We start from the raw sequence: 21,037 nt of genomic DNA, 5'->3' as shown, positions 1-21,037 counted from the left end.
GCATTTTCCTGGGCATTTAGGGGAGGTGGGCTGGTGCTTCACCACTTCCACGACCCATGACCACCTCTTGCACCCTCCTCCACCTGCTCAGGTTCGAGACCCTGGAGCCTGAGATGAATGCCCTCGCAGCCCGGATCACTGCCGTGAACGACATTGCGGAACAGTTGCTGAAGGCCAACCCCCCGGGCAAGGACAGCATTGTCAATACCCAGAAGCAGCTCAACCACAGGTGGGCTTGGGGAGGGGAACCAAGAAAGGATGCAGCAGACGGGGATGGCAGCCAGAAGGGGGAGTCCTAGAGGGCATGGTACGGAGGCTAAAAATGAGGAAAGAAGGCCATCTGGAATACGTTGTGGGGCAGAGGTGGGAAATGAGGAAGGGAATGAAAGAAGGTGAAGGTAGTCCAAAAAGGCTTGTGCCTGGACAGGGAGTAATCAAGGAGTCAAGGGAGGATGAGCCCGGAGCGGCCTCTTCAACGCAGCACGAGCAGGTGGTAGAATATCCCAAAGGAGAGGCAGGGAAGAAGCTTCCAGATATACCCGGACAGCGCAGGGAAGCTGAGCAGCTCCAGACACCAGACCCCCCCCTCCACCCTCAGGTGGCAGCAGTTTCGGACCCTGGCCGATGGCAAGAAGGCAGCTCTGACATCAGCCCTGAGCATCCAGAACTACCACTTAGAATGCACAGAGACCCAGGCCTGGATGAGAGAAAAGACCAAGGTCATCGAGTCCACCCAGGGCCTGGGCAATGACCTGGCCGGGGTGCTGGCGCTGCAGCGGAAGCTGGCCGGCACCGAGCGGGACCTGGAGGCCATCGCTGCCCGGGTGGGCGAACTGACTCGAGAGGCCAATGCCCTGGCCGCTGGCCACCCCGCCCAAGCCCCTGCCATCCATGCCCGGCTTGGAGAGGTCCAAGCTGGCTGGGAAGACCTGAGGGCCACCATGCGACGCCGGGAGGAATCACTGGGTGAGGCGCGGAGGCTGCAGGACTTCCTGCGCAGCTTAGATGACTTCCAGGCATGGCTTGGTCGCACGCAGACCTCTGTGGCCTCTGAAGAAGGGCCAGCCACCCTGCCCGAGGCAGAGGCCCTCCTGGCCCAACACGCAGCCCTGCGGGGAGAGGTGGAGCGGGCCCGCGGGGAGTACAGCCGGCTCCGGGCCCTGGGTGAGGAGGTGACCCGTGACCAGGCTGATCCTCAGTGCCTCTTCCTGCGGCAGCGACTGGAAGCCCTGGGCACCGGCTGGGAGGAGCTGGGCCGCATGTGGGAGAGCCGGCAAGGCCGCCTGGCCCAGGCCCATGGCTTCCAAGGCTTCCTGCGGGATGCGCGCCAGGCTGAGGGCGTGCTCAGCAGCCAGGTGAGAGCAGGGACACAGAGTCCCACCCAGGAAGAAGAGGGGACTAGGGACAGGGAAGGGTGGATGAGAGAGAGGTGGATGGGGAGGAAATGGCAGCGGGTGGAGTAATTGAGGAACCGGGATGGACAGGGAGAATGTGCAAGAAAAATACAGGAGTAAAAAAAAAAAAAACAAAAACAAGATGTAGGTGCTTGGCTGGCTCAGTCAGTAGAGCATGTGACTCTTGATCTCAGGGTTGCGAGTTCAAGGCCCACGTTGGGCTTCAGCACTTACTTAAAAAAAAAATGTAAATATAACCTGCCAAAACTGACTTGAGAAGAAATAAAAAACCTGACTTGTCATGTAACTGTTAAATCAAATCAGTGGCCAGAAATAATTTGGAACAGGATTTGGGCTGTTAAGGTCCTCTTGCCCAGCTCCCTTGTTACTTTGCGAGCCTGTGGCATAATCAGACACCCCCCCAACACTGTCTTCAGAACCAGACCGTCCACCCTCCCCTCCCCAGCTGGCCTCCACGTCTGATGCATCCTTCAGTAGGTCCCTTCTGAAAAGTCGACAAGTACTTTTCAGAAGTGAGCTGCGTACCTCTCTCCCACACAGGAATACGTTTTGTCCCACACGGAGATGCCGGGGACGCTCCAAGCTGCGGATACTGCCATAAAAAAACTGGAAGATTTCATGAGCACCATGGATGCCAACGGAGAGCGGATCCGCGGGCTGCTGGAGGCTGGGCACCAGCTGGTGTCTGGGGGCAACATCCACGCCGAGAAGATCCAGGAGAAGGCCGACTCCATCGAGAGGAGGTATGATGAAGACAGTGGGTACATGGGAGCCCCGGTGGGGAAGTGAGCGAGAACAGCCTGGCCGGTTCCACTGATGAAGAAGCTGGAGAACGCAGCACAGACAGATGGTGGTGGGGGCTGACGAAAAGTAGAGGAGGAAGAACTTAGTGGTCAGAGAGGGACTAAGCCATGAGCTGGGAAGTTCTGCTTCCCCCACACCAGGGGAGATGAAGTCCATTGGCCTAGCTGGATGCTGGACATCCATAATCCCGGGTTGTCTTGCAGTGCTCCAGGAAGGCATTGTCCCCATAGCAAGAGGACTGAAGGCCTCTAGGTTAGTTACAGGGTCATAGCCCTTTGACAGTGAGTTTGAGGGCCTCACAAGGGACTGTCATTACAGACACAAGAAGAATCAAGAAGCGGTGCAGCAGCTTTTGGGCCGTCTTCGGGACAACCGAGGGCAGCAGCATTTCCTACAGGACTGTCACGAGGTGAGGCTCTGTTCCCCCATGTCCCCTCCCACATTCCCCAGCCATCCCTTTGCTAACGTGCCCCAGCTTTCTGAGCCTAGAATAAGACCGTTGCGGTATCACCTGAGTAAGTGGACCTCTGCCTGGCTTCCCCCCACATCCACCACTTCTCCCAGCTCACCTCACCCCCTTATGCCTCACCGCATCTGAAATGTACTCTGCCCTTCTCCACCCCTGCTCTGTGCTTGGTCCAGCTGAAGCTCTGGATTGATGAGAAGATGCTGACAGCCCAGGACGTGTCCTATGACGAGGCCCGCAACCTGCATACCAAATGGCAGAAGCACCAGGCGTTCATGGCCGAGCTGGCCGCCAACAAAGACTGGTTGGACAAAGTAGATAAGGTGAGTGGTGTGACAGCAGCAGCAAGAAGAGAGCCCTGGGTCCTCCTCCGGACACGATCCTGGCCACAGTGCAGGGGGGGATCCTGGCTTCAGGCGATGGTTCTTTCAGGGTTAGAGGTCATGGGGTCTCTGGTGCCAGACCTCCAAGATGGAAACTTATGGTCTGGGGAACAAAAGTCTTAGGTCTCTGAGACAGTGACTCCAGAACTTTGGGAAAGCCCAAATTAGTAGGGAGCCAAGCTCCAGCTTTGGGTCAACATGGTAACTATCCCTGGGTCCAGAGCAGGATGACACTCTTCAGCAGGGATCAGCAAACTTCTCTCAAGGGCCAGACGGTAAATATTTTTGCTTTGCAGGCCACACGGTTTCTGCTATGACTACTCAACTCTCCGCAAAAGCAACCATAGAGAATACATAATGATTGAGTGTAGCTGTGTTCCAATAAAACTTTATTTATAAAAACAGGTGGGGGCCGCATTTGGCCCCCAGAGCACAATTTGCCAACCCGTGCTTTTAAGCCTTGCTGTTCCTGGTACTTGGTCTCTAAACCCACGACTTCTTCTAGAGCTGAGCAGAGGTAAAACTTTATTTCAACTCAGCAAGTGTTCCCGGGCGACATTATGTGTGCTCAGCACCCTGCAAGATACATAAAAAGACACTTTCCTTCCCTCAAGGTCATGATGGTTGGAGAGAGGAGGAGACCAGTGTATGTCTAGTGTTTCCATTTGCTCAGCAGATATTTCCTGGGTGCTGCTATACGCAAAGCATTGAATTGGGCACCAAGAGGGGGAATGAAGGCAATTCTACTATGGGCTCCACCCTTGAGGAATGACACTACAGCCGGGATATGAGGCAGATCCACAAAAACCTAAGTTAAACCCAAAGCAGAATATGACAACCGCAGTAAGAGAGGGCCTGATAAAGCCTGGGCCCTCTGTGTGTGCCCGTAAAGCTCTGTGCCCATAAACCTTTGTTTACGAGGAGAGAGGAGGTAGAGGAATCCTAGAGGCAGGCGCCTCCAGGGCAGTCCCTGAAGGATGAGTAGAATTTGGACAAGCAGAGATATTGGAGGAAGGATGTTTCTAGGTAGAGAAAACAGTGCAAACAGGAAACCTGAGGTGTGGAAGTGGGGTGCCTGTATGGGAACAAGGGGGTAAGTCAGTCTGGCAGGAACACAGAATGTGGAAAGGGGCCCAATGGGAGAAAAGATGGGAAAAGCCTGGCCGGTTGGGTCATGAAAAGCCTTGATCACACGTAAGGACTGTGCATTGACGTGTGGATCATGCAGAAGGTTCATGAAGTTACCCAGGCAGTGCTAGGCTCTAACTCTTCATCCTGACAGCCATGCATAAAGTGGCCTCAAGGCAGTGCCTTGGTTTGTGTTCTAGAAGCAGAGCCTGAAACAAGGCTTCCAGTACAGGCCACGTATGTGGGAGATGCGCACAGAAAACACTAGTAGGGGGGTGGGAAGCTGGGATGGAAAAGGAAAGGCGTTCGATAATGGGTCCGAGGCCATGCCAGCCACCCCAGGGGGCAACAGGCACTCAGTCCGAATGAGGCACCTTGGGAGACTGTGTAGAACACACAGCCACTTTATTCCAACCAAGGCACAAGAATGTCCGCCGGCTCCCCGTCTGTCACTGGCTGAGGGCTGCTTCCTAGGGCACTAACTCCCGGGCACTTCCAGTATGCCTTGCATACAGAACAAGAGACCATGCTTCCCTCACCTCCCCAGCAGCCAAAGTCCTCAAGCAGAAAAGCTGGGAGGGGGGAGCGCGGTGAGACTCGTGTGTATGTAACCCAGGTGAGGGGTGACTCACTGAGAAACAGGAGGGCATGGCAAATACACAAGACCATGTGTGCCTAACCCCAGAGGCTGTAAGCACAAGGGAGCCCGACATAGTAAAGGTCTCTGTGGCTTCTTCCTTGAAATGAGGTTTTGAGCTGGGCCTTGAACAAGTAGGGTGTAATCAGCCGGCGGAGGGTTGGGGGGGAAGCGGTTTAGAAGGGGTTTGAAACCTTTGAGATGAGTGTGTTGTGGAGAATACCCAAGAACTTGGAATTATTGCCTACACCTCAGGTTCCTCCTGCCCTTTAGCTCCCTGGTCTGCTACTGACCCGTAAAGTTCAGTGATACCTAATTCTGACGCTGACCTCTTCTGTGTCCCATCCCCCAGGAAGGGCGGGAACTGACTCTCGAGAAGCCAGAGCTGAAAGCTTTGGTGTCCGAGAAGCTGGGGGACCTGCACAAGCGCTGGGACAGGCTGGAAAGCACCACCCAGGCCAAGGCCCGCAGCCTCTTCGATGCCAACCGAGCCGAGCTGTTTGCCCAGAGCTGCTCTGCCCTGGAGAGCTGGCTGGAGAGCCTGCAGGCCCAGCTGCACTCTGACGACTATGGCAAGGACCTCACCAGCGTCAACATTCTGCTCAAGAAGCAACAGGTGCTCTGCAGGCCTGTGATGGGGATGGTGAACGGCAGCAGAAAGGAGGAGGGAGTCTGTAGCTCTTGAGATTTGGGAGGTCATTCTAAGGCCTCACAGACAACATCTTTCCTGGTATTTCTCAAAGCGAGGTCCATGGGCCACCGTATCAGAATCTCTTAGGAGTGGGTATCAGCCAGAGTAAAAGTCGGGAGACAGAACCCACGCTCCAACTTAAACAGGGAAACTTTAATAAAAAGTATCAGTTAGTAAAAGGTGTTCACCAAAAAGAGTAAAGAGAAATCAAAAGCAGGGATCAGAAAACATTTTTCTGTAAAGGGTGGACAGTAACAGTTTGGCCTTTGTAGGTCATACAATCTCTGTCACAAGAACTCTGTTCTTGTAGGGCAAAAGCTGCCATAGGCAATATGTAAAATTATATGTGTAATGGATGTGGCTACGTGCCAATAAAACTTTATTCACAAAAGCAGGTAGGGGGCTGGGTTTGCTGGTCCCTGCTGTAAAGAGTACAGGAATAGCAGATGTACGGAGCAGCTACTATCTCTGGGGCTGAGGAGGGGTACCCAAGGAGGAAAAGATGCTTCCCCCACCACTACCACCACCACCCCAAAGCTGAATTTCAGACCTCAGTGGAGAGGGCCAAGGCCCGCTGGATGTTGTAGAACTTTGCTGGGGTTATCATGGGACCAAGCAGGTCTAGAGCTGGCAGGCCAAGACTGGCCAGTAGAACGTTGCCACGGGGATGCCAGCAAAACTTGCTGGAGGGCGAGAGCCACGGGCTTCCCTGCGCACCATGGGCAGTTTTGCTTCAGGAGCAAGAAGAAAGGCACACTGGACCCAGAAATTGCACCTTCCCTTCCGGCGCCTTGTGGTGACCCTCTAGCGCCCCCTACTCACAAGGCCTAGCATTGCACCAGCTGGCAATGAGAAATGTGGACCCGGGTCAGCCGCCAAAACAGGGTAAGACGGACCTGGAACCGAGGAGAATTTGGGCCTGAGAGGCAGTAAACTGATAACTGGCCCAGTTATCACACAGCCCCCCGGACTCTTAGGGATAGTAAAGTTTGAGATCCACCAAGCTAGGCCATGAGGAGATGCTCTCCGTAGGGTGAGCTCCGGGGATAAGAAATCTCCATTGGCTACACCAGCGATACGTGCGCTGATCCCCCTGCCCGGGTTACAGATGCTGGAACGGGAGATGGCTGTGCGAGAGAAGGAGGTGGAGGCCATCCAGGCCCAGGCGACGGCGCTGGCCCAGGAGGACCAGGGTGCGGGGGAGGTGGAGCGGACCTCGAGGGCCGTGGAGGAAAAGTTCCGGGCCCTGTCCCGGCCCATGGCGGAGCGCTGCCAGCGCCTGCAAGCCTCTCGAGAGCAGCACCAGTTCCACCGGGACGTGGAGGACGAGATCGTGAGTCCCTAGGGTCTGCGATGGGGTAGTGTTGTCACCGGGGCAAGTTGCTCCCTGCCATTCACTTTCTAGTCTCCTTCCTGGATGCTGGGGAGATGCCAGTGGTGCTGTTTTCTCTTCCCTCTGGCACTGAACACAGGCGATGCCTTGGGGATGCCCTTGAGGTCCCTTTACCTCAGATTCAGAGATGACTGTTCCCAGCACACACACACCAGGAGCCCTGGAAAACCTCCCCCAGGCCTCCCCGCCGTCCAACCCCTACTTTGCCCCCTGCACCTCCACGGACGCCCTCTTTCTCATGCAGTTGTGGGTGACAGAGCGGCTGCCCATGGCTAGCTCCACGGAGCATGGCAAGGACCTGCCCAGTGTCCAGCTTCTCATGAAGAAAAACCAGGTGAGGCCGAGGCTAAAGGCAAAAGAAAAGGTCCCAAGAGCCTCCCAGACTCGGAAGTTTGTCTTTTCTTAAAAAACCTTGGGGTTTCTCTGGCTTTGCTCGAGGCTGTGTGTGATCCTACACTTGAGGGGTGGGCCTTCCCTCACCGCAGGAGGGTGGGCTCCCTCCGTCGCAGATCAGGCAGATCGAAGGGGTGCTACCGTCCCAACCTTGGGCCCAAGAAGGGGGCAAGTGAGGAGGACGCAGGGAGAAAGGACTGGGAGTGAGGGGCCGGATGTGGAGCAGGTGTAGGGGACGGGAGGCTGAGGGGGTCCCCTGTCAGAATGTCCTCTTCCGCCGCCGTGGACAGACCCTGCAGAAGGAGATACAGGGCCATGAGCCGCGGATCGCAGACCTCACGGAGCGGCAGCGTGCTCTGGGCCTGGCGGCAGCAGGCCCCGAGCTGGCCGAGCTGCAGGAAATGTGGAAACGCCTGAGCCGTGAGCTGGAGCTTCGAGGAAGGCGACTGGAGGAGGCCCTGCGGGCGCAGCAGTTCTACCGCGATGCCGCCGAGGCAGAGGCCTGGATGGGTGAGCAGGAGCTACACATGATGGGCCAGGAGAAAGCCAAGGTGAGAGGCGGGGCAGAGCTCAGGCTGCGGGGGCTGCCGCTCTCTCCCCGCAGACCCTCCTCCCCAATGCCCACTGTCGTCCCCAGGACGAGCTCAGCGCCCAGGCGGAGGTGAAGAAGCATCAGGGGCTGGAGCAAGCCCTGGCCGACTACGCTCAGACCATCCACCAGCTGGCAGCCAGCAGCCAAGACATGATTGACCACAACCACCCAGAGAGGTGAGCACGGCGGCCAACAAAGGGGAGAACAGCCCCTGTGGGGACGGGAGCTGGTTCCAGGGTGGTGCGCGGATTGCGGAGCCTTCGGTACCACATGTGTACAGAACCGTCTAGAGAGCTGGACGAGCAGAGACCTGGCAGGTAGTTGGCCAGGGCGGACAGGACTCTATGGAACAGGCTAGGGGTCAGAGCCCAGCATCCTGAGTCCCACGGTGCCTGCCCCGCCCCCGCAGCACGCGGCTCTCGATCCGCCAAGCCCAGGTGGACAAGCTGTATGCCGGCCTCAAGGAGCTGGCTGGAGAGCGGCGGGAGCGCCTGCAGGAGCACCTGCGCCTTTGCCAGCTCCGCCGCGAGCTGGATGACCTGGAGCAGTGGATCCAGGAGCGCGAGGTGGTGGCAGCCTCCCACGAGCTGGGCCAGGACTATGAGCACGTGACTGTGAGTGCGGGGTGGACACCAGCCGCAGGGCAGCCCTGGGAGGAGTAGAGGACCCACCGGGGAGGGTCCAGGGGCAGGGGGCATGAGAGCAGGCTGAGCAGGAGCCATCCTTGGGTATTTGTAGAACTGTGTACAATGGAGGTCATGGGGCCTGTACGTAGATGTGGGCAAAAAGGAAATTTCCAATCATTCTCTCTCTCTCTCTTTTTTAAGATTTTATTTGTTTATTTGAGAGAGAGAATGAAATAGAGCATGAGAGGGGGGAGGGTCAGAGGGAGAAGCAGACTCCCCGCTGAGCTGGGAGCCCAATGTGGGACTCGATCCCGGGACTCCAGGATCATGACCTGAGCCGAAGGCAGTCGCTCAACCAACTGAGCCACCCAGGCGCCCTCCAATCATTCTCAACAGCACGGGGGACTTGAGGTTCCGCTGCACAGTTTGGGGGCTTGGACCCTCATGAGTGCAGATATATGGACCATAGTTAGGGTATCCTTGTCTGAAGGCCAAAGGTTCCAAGCACCCCCAAGGCTTTTGCTGGGGCTGGGGGCATCAGTCACATCCGGGGTAAATGGAAACCGGCCGCCCTGCAGAAGAAACCTGTTTTGGCCTATGTGGTCCAGGGCGCGAAGTGGGTTCTTGGTTTGGGGCGAGAAGACTCACACGTTGGGCGGGGACTGCGTCCACCGGCGTCACGGCACTGTCCATGTCTCCTCCAGATGCTCCGGGACAAATTCCGAGAATTTTCCCGGGACACAAGTACCATCGGTCAGGAGCGCGTGGACGGCGCCAACACACTGGCCAACGGGCTCATCGCCGGGGGCCACGCCGCCCGGGCCACCGTGGCCGAGTGGAAAGACAGTCTCAACGAGGCCTGGGCTGACCTGCTCGAGCTGCTGGACACGCGGGGTCAGGTGCTGGCTGCGGCCCACGAGCTGCAGCGTTTCCTGCACGGGGCCCGCCAGGCCCTGGTGCGGGTGCAGCACAAGCAGCAGCAGCTTCCCGACGGGACCGGCCGCGACCTCAACGCGGCCGAGGCCCTGCAGCGCCGGCACTGCGCCTTTGAGCACGACATCCAGGCCCTCAGCGCCCAGGTCCGCCCCCCTCCCCCCACCGGTGCGGGGAGATGGGGGCTGGCTCCAGGGAGACTTGGTGGGAAACGGTGGGGGGGGGCGGTGGGGGGGGCGGTGGCGCAGAAAGGCAGGGAGGATGGCATCCTCTGGAGGGACACTTAGGGACGAGGTTAGAAGGATTCCAGGAAAACCTCTCTGGCCAGGGGATGTCTGGTCACGGCGTCCACAAGCCTTCTGGAGGGCCCGTGACATTTTCAGATGGTCCCAGTGGCTAGATTCTTCATACTGTACTAAAATCCGCCTGTTGGTCCCCCCCAGCTTAGAGCTCTAGGCCTCCACCGAATAAGCATAGGTTCTTCCTCCCAACTGTTTAAACCCAGTCAGCCACTACCCACGTCCCTTCTTAGCTGAACTCACTCTAGCAATCTCTGAGGTCCCACGTGTCCTAGACAGGCCTCTAAAAGCTCAACTGGCCAGTGGTCCCGTTAAAGGCTTGCTCCCCCACACTCCCCAGGCCCCATGTTGAGACCCAGAAGGGCAGGGTATGACAAGGCTTATGCTGGGCACCAGCCTTCATTTTTCCCAGCACCCCCCCCCCCCACCCTCTGCTCTGCCTCCTGCCTCTCTGGCTGGTAAAAGGGACAGGAGGTGGAGAACAGAGACCGGGACTGGGGACACCCCAGCTCCTGAGTCCACCCAGCGCTACCTCACTCCGAGCCGGGGTCCCGCAGGTCCAGCAGGTGCAGGATGATGGCCACCGGCTCCAGAAGGCCTATGCCGGAGACAAGGCCGAGGAGATCGGCCGTCACATGCAGGCTGTGGCCGAGGCCTGGACCCAGCTTCAGGGAAGCTCTGCTGCCCGCCGTCAGCTGCTTCTGGACACCACGGACAAGTTCCGCTTCTTCAAGGCTGTCCGGGAGCTGATGCTGTGGATGGATGGGGTGAACCTGCAGATGGACGCCCAGGAGCGGCCCCGGTGAGGCCCCCGCTGCCCTGCAGCCTCCAAGGAAGACTGGTGGCCAGGAGAGGGTTGTGGGCACAGCAGTAACATGGTCTCTGTGCCCCCAGGGATGTGTCTTCTGCAGACCTGGTCATCAAGAACCACCAGGGCATCAAGGCAGAGATAGAGGCCAGGGCCGACCGCTTCTCCTCGTGCATCGACATGGGCCAGGGACTGCTTGCCAGGAGCCACTATGCAGCTGAGGAGGTGGGTGAGGTGTGGGCGCCGCCAGGCCATCCTCACGGTGGGGAGGCCTGAATGCTGATTGCTCCTCTGGGTCTCCTTCCTTCCTCTCATTCTTCCTTCGTAGAAATCCCTCTCTTCCCTCAGTGCTGTTCAGGGATTTCCCCATTCCAACTTTCCCCCAGAACCGTCTGCCTCCTGACATCAGAAGTCACCAGTTCCCTGTGTGAGTCCTCCAGGGACCCTGGAAAGGTCCCACTGGGTGCTAACTCGCGTCTCTGCTCCCCACCCCCCTGCCCCGCCCAGATCTCAGAGAAGCTGTCTCAGCTGCAGGCACGGCGCCAGGAGACAGCTGACAAGTGGCAGGAGAAGATGGACTGGCTCCAGCTTGGTGAGCTGCGGCGGGGGCCAGGGAGCTGGCTGTGGGCACCAGGCCTCGGGAGAAGGGGCTGGGGGGTCCCAGAACCTGTCGTTTCTAGAGTAGGTAAGACCAAGAGGCCTGGGCATGGAACTCAAGGTGCCCACCCTTGGCACTGCCTGGCTCTGCTCTGTGTCCCTGCTCTGGGGCCCTAGCTTCCTCCGTGTCCCTGTTCTCCGAGGTCTGTGGCTACAGTGCCCTGCTGGTGCTCTGACCTGCCATCTCCCTGTGACCCCCGCCCCAACCCCTGCAGTTTTGGAAGTGCTCGTATTTGGGAGAGACGCGGGTATGGCAGAGGCCTGGCTGTGCAGCCAAGAGCCATTGGTGCGAAGTGCTGAGCTGGGTTGCACAGTCGATGAAGTTGAGAGCCTCATCAAGCGGCACGAGGCCTTCCAGAAGTCAGCGGTGGCCTGGGAGGAGCGTTTCAGCGCGCTGGAGAAGCTCACCGCGGTGAGGGCTGCGGGACCCTAGGGATGCCCGCCCCCTCCCACTGCCCCAGGCCTGTGGTCTCTCCTGCTTGAGGGAGATGCGTCTTCTCTTCCCGCTGCGCCCAGCCTCTCCCTGATGTGAGCCAAGAGTGCCGCTTGTCACCCCAGCTTTAGGAGCCATCCGTCCTCTCCTCCACCGGCTGACGCTAGGAGACGCCATCTCCCCCGGTGCTTCTAATCCCCACCTTCTTTTGGAATTCTATTCTCTGTCCTTTCTGTTCCATCAGGCTAGAGCAGAGGCCTTTCGGCTTTCCCCAGTGCCCTGGTCCTCTTTTTTTTAAAGATTTTATTAATTTGAGAGAGAGAATGGGATAGAGCGCATGAGAGGGGGGAGGGTCCGAGGGAGAAGCAAACCCCCCGCCGAGCAGGGAGCCCGATGCGGGACTCGATCCCGGGACTCCAGGACCATGACCTGAAGCCGAAGGCAGTCGCTTAACCAACAGAGCCACCCAGGCGCCCCTGCCCTGGTCCTCTTAGGTGAGCCCGTCTGTGCTCTGATCCCAGAATGTTTTAACAGCTGGAGGAGCGGGAGAAGGAGCGGAAAAGAAAGAGGGAGGAGGAGGAACGGAGGAGGCGGCCCCCTGCTCCGGAGCCCCCCGCCGGTCAGCCTGAAGGGGGCCCGGTGCACAGCCAGACGGCACCTGACGCTCCCTGGGACAGGTGGGAGCCCGAGCGCCTGGGGAAGGAGGCGGCGGCGGCCGAGTCTCAGCGACGCAAGGGCTTAACATTCTGTGTCACCTCCTGCTGTTCTAGAACCCACCCCCGGCTACCGGCGTCCGCACAGCAGGCCCGCGTTAACGGAGTCTGCGCAGATGCAGAGTCCCCACAGGTGACCCCGCTGCCCTGCGCACCCCCGTCGGGACCTTGCCCCCCCCCTCCAGCGTCCTGCGCATCCTCTTACAGCTTCTCGTCCTTCGTAGCCCCTGTTGGAACAACAGAGACCTGAGCACGGCAGCTTCGCAGAAGGACCGGTGAGTTTCTCCCGGAAGCGTGGGTGTTAGTAACCGGGAGATGAAGGGGTGCAGATGGGCGTGAGCCAGGTGGTGGTGGTGGCGCTGGGCAGAGGAGAGGGCGGGGGCCCAAAGGACACACGGGGACCAGGAAGACCAGCTCTTGGACTTCAAGCCTCATGACGTTCAGGTGCGGTGTTTCCCATCCGCTCCTTTGATGCTGACGCTGTTTTCCATTTTCCCCACAGGGGTTGGGCACCGGGGACGACGCCAGCGGGCTCCGGGGAGAGAAGCAGACCCGGACGCGGGGCCCAGCCCCTCCTATGATGCCCCAGAGCAGGTCATCCGAGTCAGCCCGGGTTGCCACTCTGCCCCCTCGAGGCCCCGAGCTCTCTGCCCAGGAACAGATGGAGGGGATGCTGTGTCGCAAACAGGAGATGGAAGCCTTCGGCAAGAAGGCTGCCAACAGGTACTGGGCCTGGCCTTCCCTGCAACCTCCTCCTCCACAGACAGGGAGGAGGTGCCCTGTAGGAGGAGGGCCCTCTGGGACAGGGGGAGGACCCAGGAGAAGAGTGGGGCCTCAGGTGAGGGTTCGGGGCGGGGGGAAAGACGAGGAGCTCAAAGGTAGGAGTGGCACTGGCAGTCCTCAGACATCCGAGCTAGTCCCAGGGTTCTAGGCCCCCGCCGAGACTGGTCACCCGTGTCACCCGCACCACGGTCCCGCCCAGGTCATGGCAAAACGTGTACTGCGTCCTGCGGCGTGGGAGTCTCGGCTTTTATAAGGACGCAAAGGCAGCCAGCACGGGAGTGCCATACCACGGAGAAGTGCCTGTCAGCCTGGCCAGGGCCCAGGGCAGCGTCGCCTTTGATTATCGAAAGCGCAAACATGTCTTCAAGCTGGGGTAGGAGTGGCAGGTGCCCTGGGGATGGGGCGGCGGGGAGCTGGGGGCGATACAAAGGAAAGGGGGGCCACAAGCTAGGAGCAGAGGGAATAGTTATAGGGCTGGGCGTTTGGGGCCAGCCATGTAGATGAGGGAAAGGTGGGGGATTCTGGTTGTATTCCACCCTAAGGGGAGCAGGGGCCCCAAGATGCAGGCCTGACTGCTGATGATGGCAAGCAAGATAATGATGCCGGATGGGAAATCTGAAGGGAGGGTGCTGGTGCTCCTCGGCTGCCAGGGCCTCCCAGGGCCTGCCCCCGCCTGCCAGCAAGCAGCCAGAGCAGGAGGCATGGCCTGGGGTGCAGATGGAGCTCACCATGATCCTCAGCAGCCGAACGGGAAGGGTTTGCTTCTGCACAGTCCCGGGAATCTGAAGAATGTGCAGGACGTGTCTGGTCTGGTGCTGAGGGCTGTAGCCGCGTGTTCCCCAGCCTGGCGTCGGCCTGCTAACCGAGCTCCCCCCCAGCTCTCATGCAGCCGCCCCACATTCTCACTCTGCCCTGACGTTTCTCTTTTCTCCCAACAGCTTACAGGATGGAAAAGAGTATTTATTCCAGGCCAAGGATGAGGTGAGCTGGCCCCTTCTCCCACGCCCCCGTCTCTCTGCGCCACTCTCAGAACATTCCAGTTGCAGCTTCCCCTTTCTTCCCTCTCCTCCCTTTTTCCTCGAGTAAGGGTCTCCTTTGCGATCAGGCCACCTGGATGTCGGTGAAAGCCGCACAAAAACCTCTTCCCCGTCTTAAAGGGGTCTTTTTCTCCAGTGAGATGAAATCGCCCTATCGCTTCTCTGCCAGCTCTCGGAGGTGCGCTGGCTGCCCGCGGGCCCAGCTTCCGGCTGCCCTGTGGCTGAGCACCCGCCCCTCTGTGCCCTGTGCAGGCAGAGATGAGCTCCTGGCTGCGGGTGGTGAGCGCCGCCATTGCCACGGCGTCCTCCGCCTCCGGAGAGCCTGAAGAGCCAGCGGTGCCCAGTGCTGCCCGAGGCATGACCCGGGCCATGACCATGCCCCCAGTGTCACCAGCTGGGGCCGAGGGGCCTGTCGTACTTCGCAGCAAGGATGGCCGAGAACGAGAGAGGGAAAAACGCTTCAGCTTCTTCAAGAAGAGCAAGTAGTTGGGGGGGGGGGTGGGGCAAGACTCCTGGGCCAGCTTCTTCCCTCGATTCAGGAAACTGCCAGGGACCGTCAACAGGGACCACCCTCTTGTCAGGACAACTGCCTGCTGCTAGGGTCTGTTGCCAAGGTCAGCGCATCACCAGGAACTGTCTCGGAGGACAAGTCAGTGTTCCCAAGGGCAACGCTCCTCTTCCGCTATTTAATTCCAGACTGGTGGTGGGACCCAGGCGACCCCCAATTCCACTCCCACCTCCCAACGTCCTCCATCTGCCCCCGGCCCTACACCCCAACCCCGACCTGGGTGCAGAGAGCGCAGCACCCTCCACAGAGGCCATGTGGGCACGGCTGCCCCTGCCTCAGGTCATTCTCCCACTGCAGCAAGGGCATGCCCCTCAGTTCCTTGCCCCTGGGGACCAGCCAGGAACCTCTCAGAGCTGAAGCAGGACCTGGGGGCAAGATTGCCAGATGACCGAGTCAGAGACGCCGAAGTTCCCCCTTCCCATCCTAACTTACCCTCTGACTCAAGCGGCTACTCCATCTCCAGTGACACTCAGTGGCTTCCAGGTGTGAGTGGTTTGGGGGCAGCCACAGCCTTGAGTCTGGCCAAGGAGGTGATTAAACAGCTCAGCTTCTCTTTCTGCTTCCGGGTGTCTTTGCTTTCCTGACCACAAGCCTCCCTGCCTCTGGCTCTGGTCTCCTGTATGTCAGGTTTCCACTTTGCCCCCAGCCTCCCAGCCCTCAAAGAACCACATTATTTTGAGAGCCTCCCTACCCTGGTCTCATTTCCCCATGATCATGACCTCCAGTTTGCTGGGCTGACCAATGACAAGCCTCTTTTTAGACCCAAGAAGTTCACCATGGGTCAGGGTGATGGTAACCAAGCACTACTAATGTTAAAAGGCAGTGATCAACTCCTTCCCTGGTACACAACTTTCTTTACTCATGACTCTCTTGACTGTTTTCCAAAAATGAAAGACTGAATTGCCCAAGCAAGTCTCAGCCACGGCTCAGCCCGACAGTGGAGAATGGAGCACGTGGGGGTGATTACTGACCCCATCTTCCGTCTCCTCCCCAGTAGAGAGGATCAAGGGAGTTCAGACAGGGGTCAGATAAGTGGCAAGTTTCCAATCCACTGACTGATAAGATGACATCACTCTGGGAAGCCACGAGGTACATCCAAAGTGTGTAAACACACACAAACACAGAATATATTCTAGATCTGGTGAAGTATAAAAAAAAAAGTAGGTAGCTTTCTACCTTGTCTCTGGCTTGGCAGTTGAAGTTTCAGGGCAACAGTATTGCCTTGGTGGTCTCCTACAGGAAAAGCTTTGTTCTTTCACTGTTTCCCATAAACAAACAACCATTTCTTTTGGGGGCTCAGAGAAGCAGCCCTATCTGTAAATTTTTAAAATTTTAAATTCCAGTATAGTCAGCATACAGTGTTACATTAGTTTTGGGCATACAATATAGTGATTCAACACTTCTATGCATCACCCAGTGCTCCTCAGGACAGATATACACCTTAATCCCAATTACCTATTTCACCCATCCCCCCACCCCCGCCCCTAAGCAGCCATATCTTTAGCATAATTGGCCAAGGGCCCTGGCTGAGTAGACCCCTGACCATCATCAGCCATGACTAAGGGTCAGGTGTGTGCAGGCCCGGGACTTGCACAACACAGCCCCAGAATGGTCTCCAAACATGACATCTAGTAGACCAGACAGCCCACAAAATAATTCTCCCTTTCTCTTAAGAAAAGCAGATTCAGAAGTATTCCACAGTCAACATGTTGGATAAATGTGACTGGAACAATCTGTTGGGGGACTAAATGGAATAATACATCAGCACTACAACCTTCTCTTGTTCTTCAGGTACAGCTGTGCAAAGGAAGAAAAAGTCATACATTGTAGAGTGCTCAGGGAAACAGCGTTTTTCCACTGCAACGTGGCAAGCCTGGGAGTTAGGAGGGGAAGCAATAATGGGAAATTTTAGAAGGAAATGTACATGGGAGTGAGAAATTAATGAAGAAATGTTCATTTTAGCATGTAAAATGTGGAAATTGGGCAGCCAAGTACAGCAGTCTTACAGGATGCAGTCAGTCACTGGGAATGGAGAAGTCATGAAGATGTGCTTTGAGCATCACCTAGGTGGCAGGACATAGAAGAGAATAAACATAAGGTCAGGAAGTAAGTCTTGAGAGACACCTTCAGATATGAGTGGAAGACAAGGAAAGTTCCAGAAAGAGACCAAATGAAATGGAGCAGTGAGGGCTATGAGAAAGATTAGAGCACAAAAATACAGTACGTGCGGGTCTGAGAAACATGAACAGCTAAACATGGATTATTTGGAGAAAAATGGATTTGCCTTCTCACCAAACATGGCCTCCAAGGGCAAACTCTAGATCTGCACTGTCCAAGACAGTAGCCATGAGCCACATGTGGCTACTGAGCACCTGAAATGTGGCTAAGCCAAAGTGAAATGTCCTGTAAGTGTAAAATGCTCACCAACTTCAAAACTGAAGAGGAAAAGAAGAATTTAAAATATTTCATTAAATACTTTTTATATTGATTATATGTTGAAATATTTTAGCTTTATTGCGTTTCAAAAGTATTAAAATGAACTTCAGCTGTTTCATTTCACTTTTTAAATGTCTTTACTGGAAAATTTTAAATTACATAGATGGCTGACCGTATATTTCTGTTTGGACAGCCCTACTTTTGTTTTTCTTTTTAACATTTTATTTTTAAGTCAACTCTGCACCCAACGTGGGGCTTGAACTCATGACCCTGAGATCAAGAGTCACACGTTCCACCTACCGAGCCAGCCAGGAGCCCCAGGATGGTACCACTTTAAATTGACTACAGACCTAAGTGTAAATAGTAAAAAACATTACTGTTAATAGAGGAAAATGTAGGAGAATATATTTGTGACTTGGGGGGGTAGAAAAGGACAGCTTATACAAAACTGCAAAAGCACAAACTTTAAGACAAAAATTAATTAGATTCCATAAAAAACTAAGAATTTCTGTTCAATGAAGGGCACCATGGACAAAGTTAATCATTTAGTGGAATGACAGAAAATATTTAGAGATCAATGTCTAGAATATACAAGAAAATCCTGCAAATCAACAACAAAGAGGAGATTGCAACCACTAAGAAAGTTGGGCAAAACATGAACAGGAAATTTACAGAAGAGCAAACAAAAAAACTAAAAAGAGGAGATCCCTAAAATCATCAGTGATCAGAGAAATGCAAATTTAAACAACAGTGCTATATCAGTTTATACCTATTAGACTAGCAGAAATTAGAAAACTGGACAGTGTCCAACATTGGCAGAGTCATTGATATACAGGGTCCCTCACGTGCTGCAGGTGACAGGGTAGACTGGTACAGTTTCTCCAGAGAACAACCTGGCACTACTTAGACAAGTTAGTTCCATGTATACCCAATGACCCAGCAACCTAGCAATTCCACCCTGGGTTTATATCCCCTCAAATTCTCACAGGGATCCAATAGGGCACACATAATTACTGTAATGATGCTAATAATTGTAACCTTGTTTATAAAAGTGGGGCATTGGAGGCAACATGAGTGTCCTACACACAGAGACGGATAGGTAAAACATGGTGGTTGCACATTAGGGAGTATTACCCAGTGGTTAGATAGCACACAGCAACACAGGTGCTTAGTGAAAAAACTAAAACAATGAGCCATGCAACACAATTTACATAAACATCTACATAATTTACCCAAATGCACAATCGATGGACCTTATTTAGATCCACATTAGAAGAAACCAATTGCAAAAAGACATTTGCAACAATCTAGGGGAAATTTTAATATAAAGATTAGATAATATTAGCATAGTCCTGATCTAATTAGAGGTAGATAGTGAAGTCCTTATAGGTGAAATAACATTATGTCTGGGATTTGCTTTTTTTTCTTTTTATTAACATATAATGTATTATCTGTTTCAGGGGTACAGGACTGTGATTCATCAGTCTTACACAATTCACAGTGCTCACCATAGCACACACCCTCCCCAATGTCCATCACGCAGCCACCCCATCCCTCCCACACCCCTCCACTCCAGCAACCCTCAGTCTGTTTCCTGAGATTAGGAGTCTCTTATGGTTTGTCTCCCTCTCTGGTTTCATCTTTTTTCATTTTTCTCTCCCTTCCCCTATGATCTTCTGCCTTATTTCTCAAATTCCTCATATCAGTGAGATCATATGATAATTGTCTTTCTCTGACTTATTTTGCTTAGCATAATACCCTCTGGTTCCATCCACATCATTGCAAATGGCAAATTTCTTTTTTTTGATGGCTACATAATATTCCGTGTGTGTGTGTGTGTGTGTGTGTGTGTGTGTGTGTGTGTGTGTGTGTGTGTGTGTGTACCACATCTTCTTTATCCATTCATCTGTTGATGGACATCTAGGCTCTTTCCATAGTTTGGCTATTGTGGACATTGCTGCTATAAACATTAAGGTGCACGTGCCCCTTCGGATCACTACATTTGTATTTTTGGGGTAAACACCCAGTAGTGCAATTGCTGGGTCGTAGGGTAGCTCTATTTTCAACTTTCTGAGAAACCTCCATACTGTTTTCCAGAGTGGCTGCACCAGCATGTTTTTGCACCAAGAGTGTAGGAGGGTTCTCCTTTCTCTGCATAGGATTTGCTTTTAAAAACTCCAGTCCAAAAACAAAGTACAGGGATGCCTGGGTGGCTCAGTCGGTTAAGCGCCTGCCTTCGGCTCAGGTCATGATCTCAAGGTCCTGGGATGGAGTCCCGCATCAGGCTCCTTGCTCAGTAAGGAGTCTGCTTCTCCCTCTGCCTGCTGCTCCCCCTGCTTGTGTTCTCTCTCTCTCTCTGACAAATAAATCTTAAAAAAAAAAAAAAGTACAGGGGATAGATAAAGTCAGCAGAATGTTGATAACTGTCAAAGCTGGGTCAAGAAACGGTCCAAAAGAGTTCATCATAATATCCTCTATCTGTGCCTTTTTGAAAATGTCCACAACAAAACATTTTTTAAAATGGATAAAGCAAATGCTCACTGAAAAGACATGTCTGGCAAGAACACAAACAAAATAATACACATTAAACTCACTAGAATGGTTGCCTATGAGGGAAGGGGAAGGGAGATAAAAGGGAATAAAGAGTAGGGAAATGGAGGGAGATGGAACGGTGCAGTCAGAGCTATGAGAAGGAACAGTATAAAAACGGGAGAAAAGGATGGTGAATGAAATGAAAACCTTAGAAGGGTGAAAACTTAGAACATTAGTTTTGGTGACCTCAGAAAATTTGGGGAATTGGCAAATTGGTAATAGCAGGTTCAGACTCTCCATTTGCACAGCAGCCTGGCCTGGAACACAGGGAAGGGACCCAAGATAGAAAACATTAATAGTGAAGATGAGTGGAAGCTATTTCAGAAACGGGTGAGGAGGTCCCCATACATGCTTAAAAAGTCTGAATGTAGAGAGAAACAGGAAATGACCAAGAGGAGGAGGGAAGGGGAGAGGTAGATAGAATTAGCTGGGAGAAATCATGAGTTGTATTAAAATTGGAAGGACAGTGCCTCTTCTGAAAGAGCCGGCTGGGAAACAAAAAGAATTCAGTGAAAGAAACATATCAAAGTCGCTGGGGAGGAGGAGAGAAGCCTGGGGAATTTGTGCCTGATGGTATCAGAAAAGCTTCTATGGAGCCACCACAATGAAGAATGGTGACTGACAACCACCGTAGCGTGCTGCACTCAGAGATAAGCTGGATCCATCAATCTCTACAAACGTCTATTCTTTGTTCAAGAGTGACAGTGAGTAATCCACCGAATAGCTTCTCTTTTACCACCAGGAGGCGCCCTTGCACCACAGCTGAATTTTGAATGCTGGAAAGTGCCCGGAGTCCCAGCTGCCTAGACCTCCAGCAGCTCGTGTGGACTTGGAGACCCTTTCTCACCCCTGTCCCTCCGCCCCGCCCCAAACAAGGAACTTCTCTGGGCCTCTGCACTAAGTATCCCTTTGGTGTATTCACCACGGACCAGGAACTGTGAAGGACACACAATTAGAGCCAATACTGTAATTAGAGAGAGAAAAACAGCCCACATATACGCATGAGCAAACAAAATGTGACCGATAAATGTAGGCTGGATACAATGCCTCTTAGAGCTATCCCAGCTCTGCCATCTTTGGTTCTGTTTCCTCGCCAGTGAATAAGATGCTTGCAATGAAAAATATTAAGTTATATTTAAAGCTCTACAAAAATTGACTACGTTTGCTTAAAATGTGGCTCTTCCGTGTCTCTAACATGTTGACCCAAGCTACCAAAGTGGCTGACCAGCCCGCTAAGGAAGCCCCCGTTT

At 54.5% G+C, this 21,037-nt stretch overlaps 1 protein-coding gene across 4 annotated transcripts in view; it reads left to right on the top strand.

The window, feature by feature from the left end:
- The window catches only part of SPTBN2 (spectrin beta, non-erythrocytic 2), a 38,198-nt gene extending 22,810 nt beyond the window's left edge, over positions 1-15,388 (top strand). For 3 of the 4 annotated variants that reach the window (XM_035723003.1, XM_035723002.1, XM_035723005.1), the window contains exons 15-37: positions 92-229; positions 599-1,355; positions 1,956-2,158; positions 2,538-2,628; positions 2,862-3,008; positions 5,186-5,449; positions 6,633-6,857; positions 7,162-7,251; positions 7,601-7,861; positions 7,948-8,078; positions 8,312-8,516; positions 9,233-9,607; positions 10,318-10,562; positions 10,655-10,793; positions 11,076-11,160; positions 11,441-11,637; positions 12,193-12,335; positions 12,429-12,504; positions 12,596-12,646; positions 12,874-13,094; positions 13,354-13,527; positions 14,093-14,135; positions 14,444-14,677. In XM_035723003.1, coding sequence (XP_035578896.1) covers positions 92-229; positions 599-1,355; positions 1,956-2,158; positions 2,538-2,628; positions 2,862-3,008; positions 5,186-5,449; positions 6,633-6,857; positions 7,162-7,251; positions 7,601-7,861; positions 7,948-8,078; positions 8,312-8,516; positions 9,233-9,607; positions 10,318-10,562; positions 10,655-10,793; positions 11,076-11,160; positions 11,441-11,637; positions 12,193-12,335; positions 12,429-12,504; positions 12,596-12,646; positions 12,874-13,094; positions 13,354-13,527; positions 14,093-14,135; positions 14,444-14,677 — 4,495 coding nt within the window. Of the gene's footprint in view, positions 1-91; positions 230-598; positions 1,356-1,955; positions 2,159-2,537; positions 2,629-2,861; positions 3,009-5,185; positions 5,450-6,632; positions 6,858-7,161; positions 7,252-7,600; positions 7,862-7,947; positions 8,079-8,311; positions 8,517-9,232; positions 9,608-10,317; positions 10,563-10,654; positions 10,794-11,075; positions 11,161-11,440; positions 11,638-12,192; positions 12,336-12,428; positions 12,505-12,595; positions 12,647-12,873; positions 13,095-13,353; positions 13,528-14,092; positions 14,136-14,443 lie in introns of all 4 variants that reach the window. The other variant, XM_035723006.1, reaches the window with a different exon arrangement.
- Positions 15,389-21,037: the final 5,649 nt, after the last annotated feature.

Source organism: Zalophus californianus, chromosome 11, assembly GCF_009762305.2.
Source record: "Zalophus californianus isolate mZalCal1 chromosome 11, mZalCal1.pri.v2, whole genome shotgun sequence".
Taxonomy (NCBI): Eukaryota; Metazoa; Chordata; class Mammalia; order Carnivora; family Otariidae; genus Zalophus; species Zalophus californianus.
The sequence above is the reverse complement of the archived record's forward strand: the minus strand, read 5'-3'. Positions and strand labels throughout refer to the sequence as shown.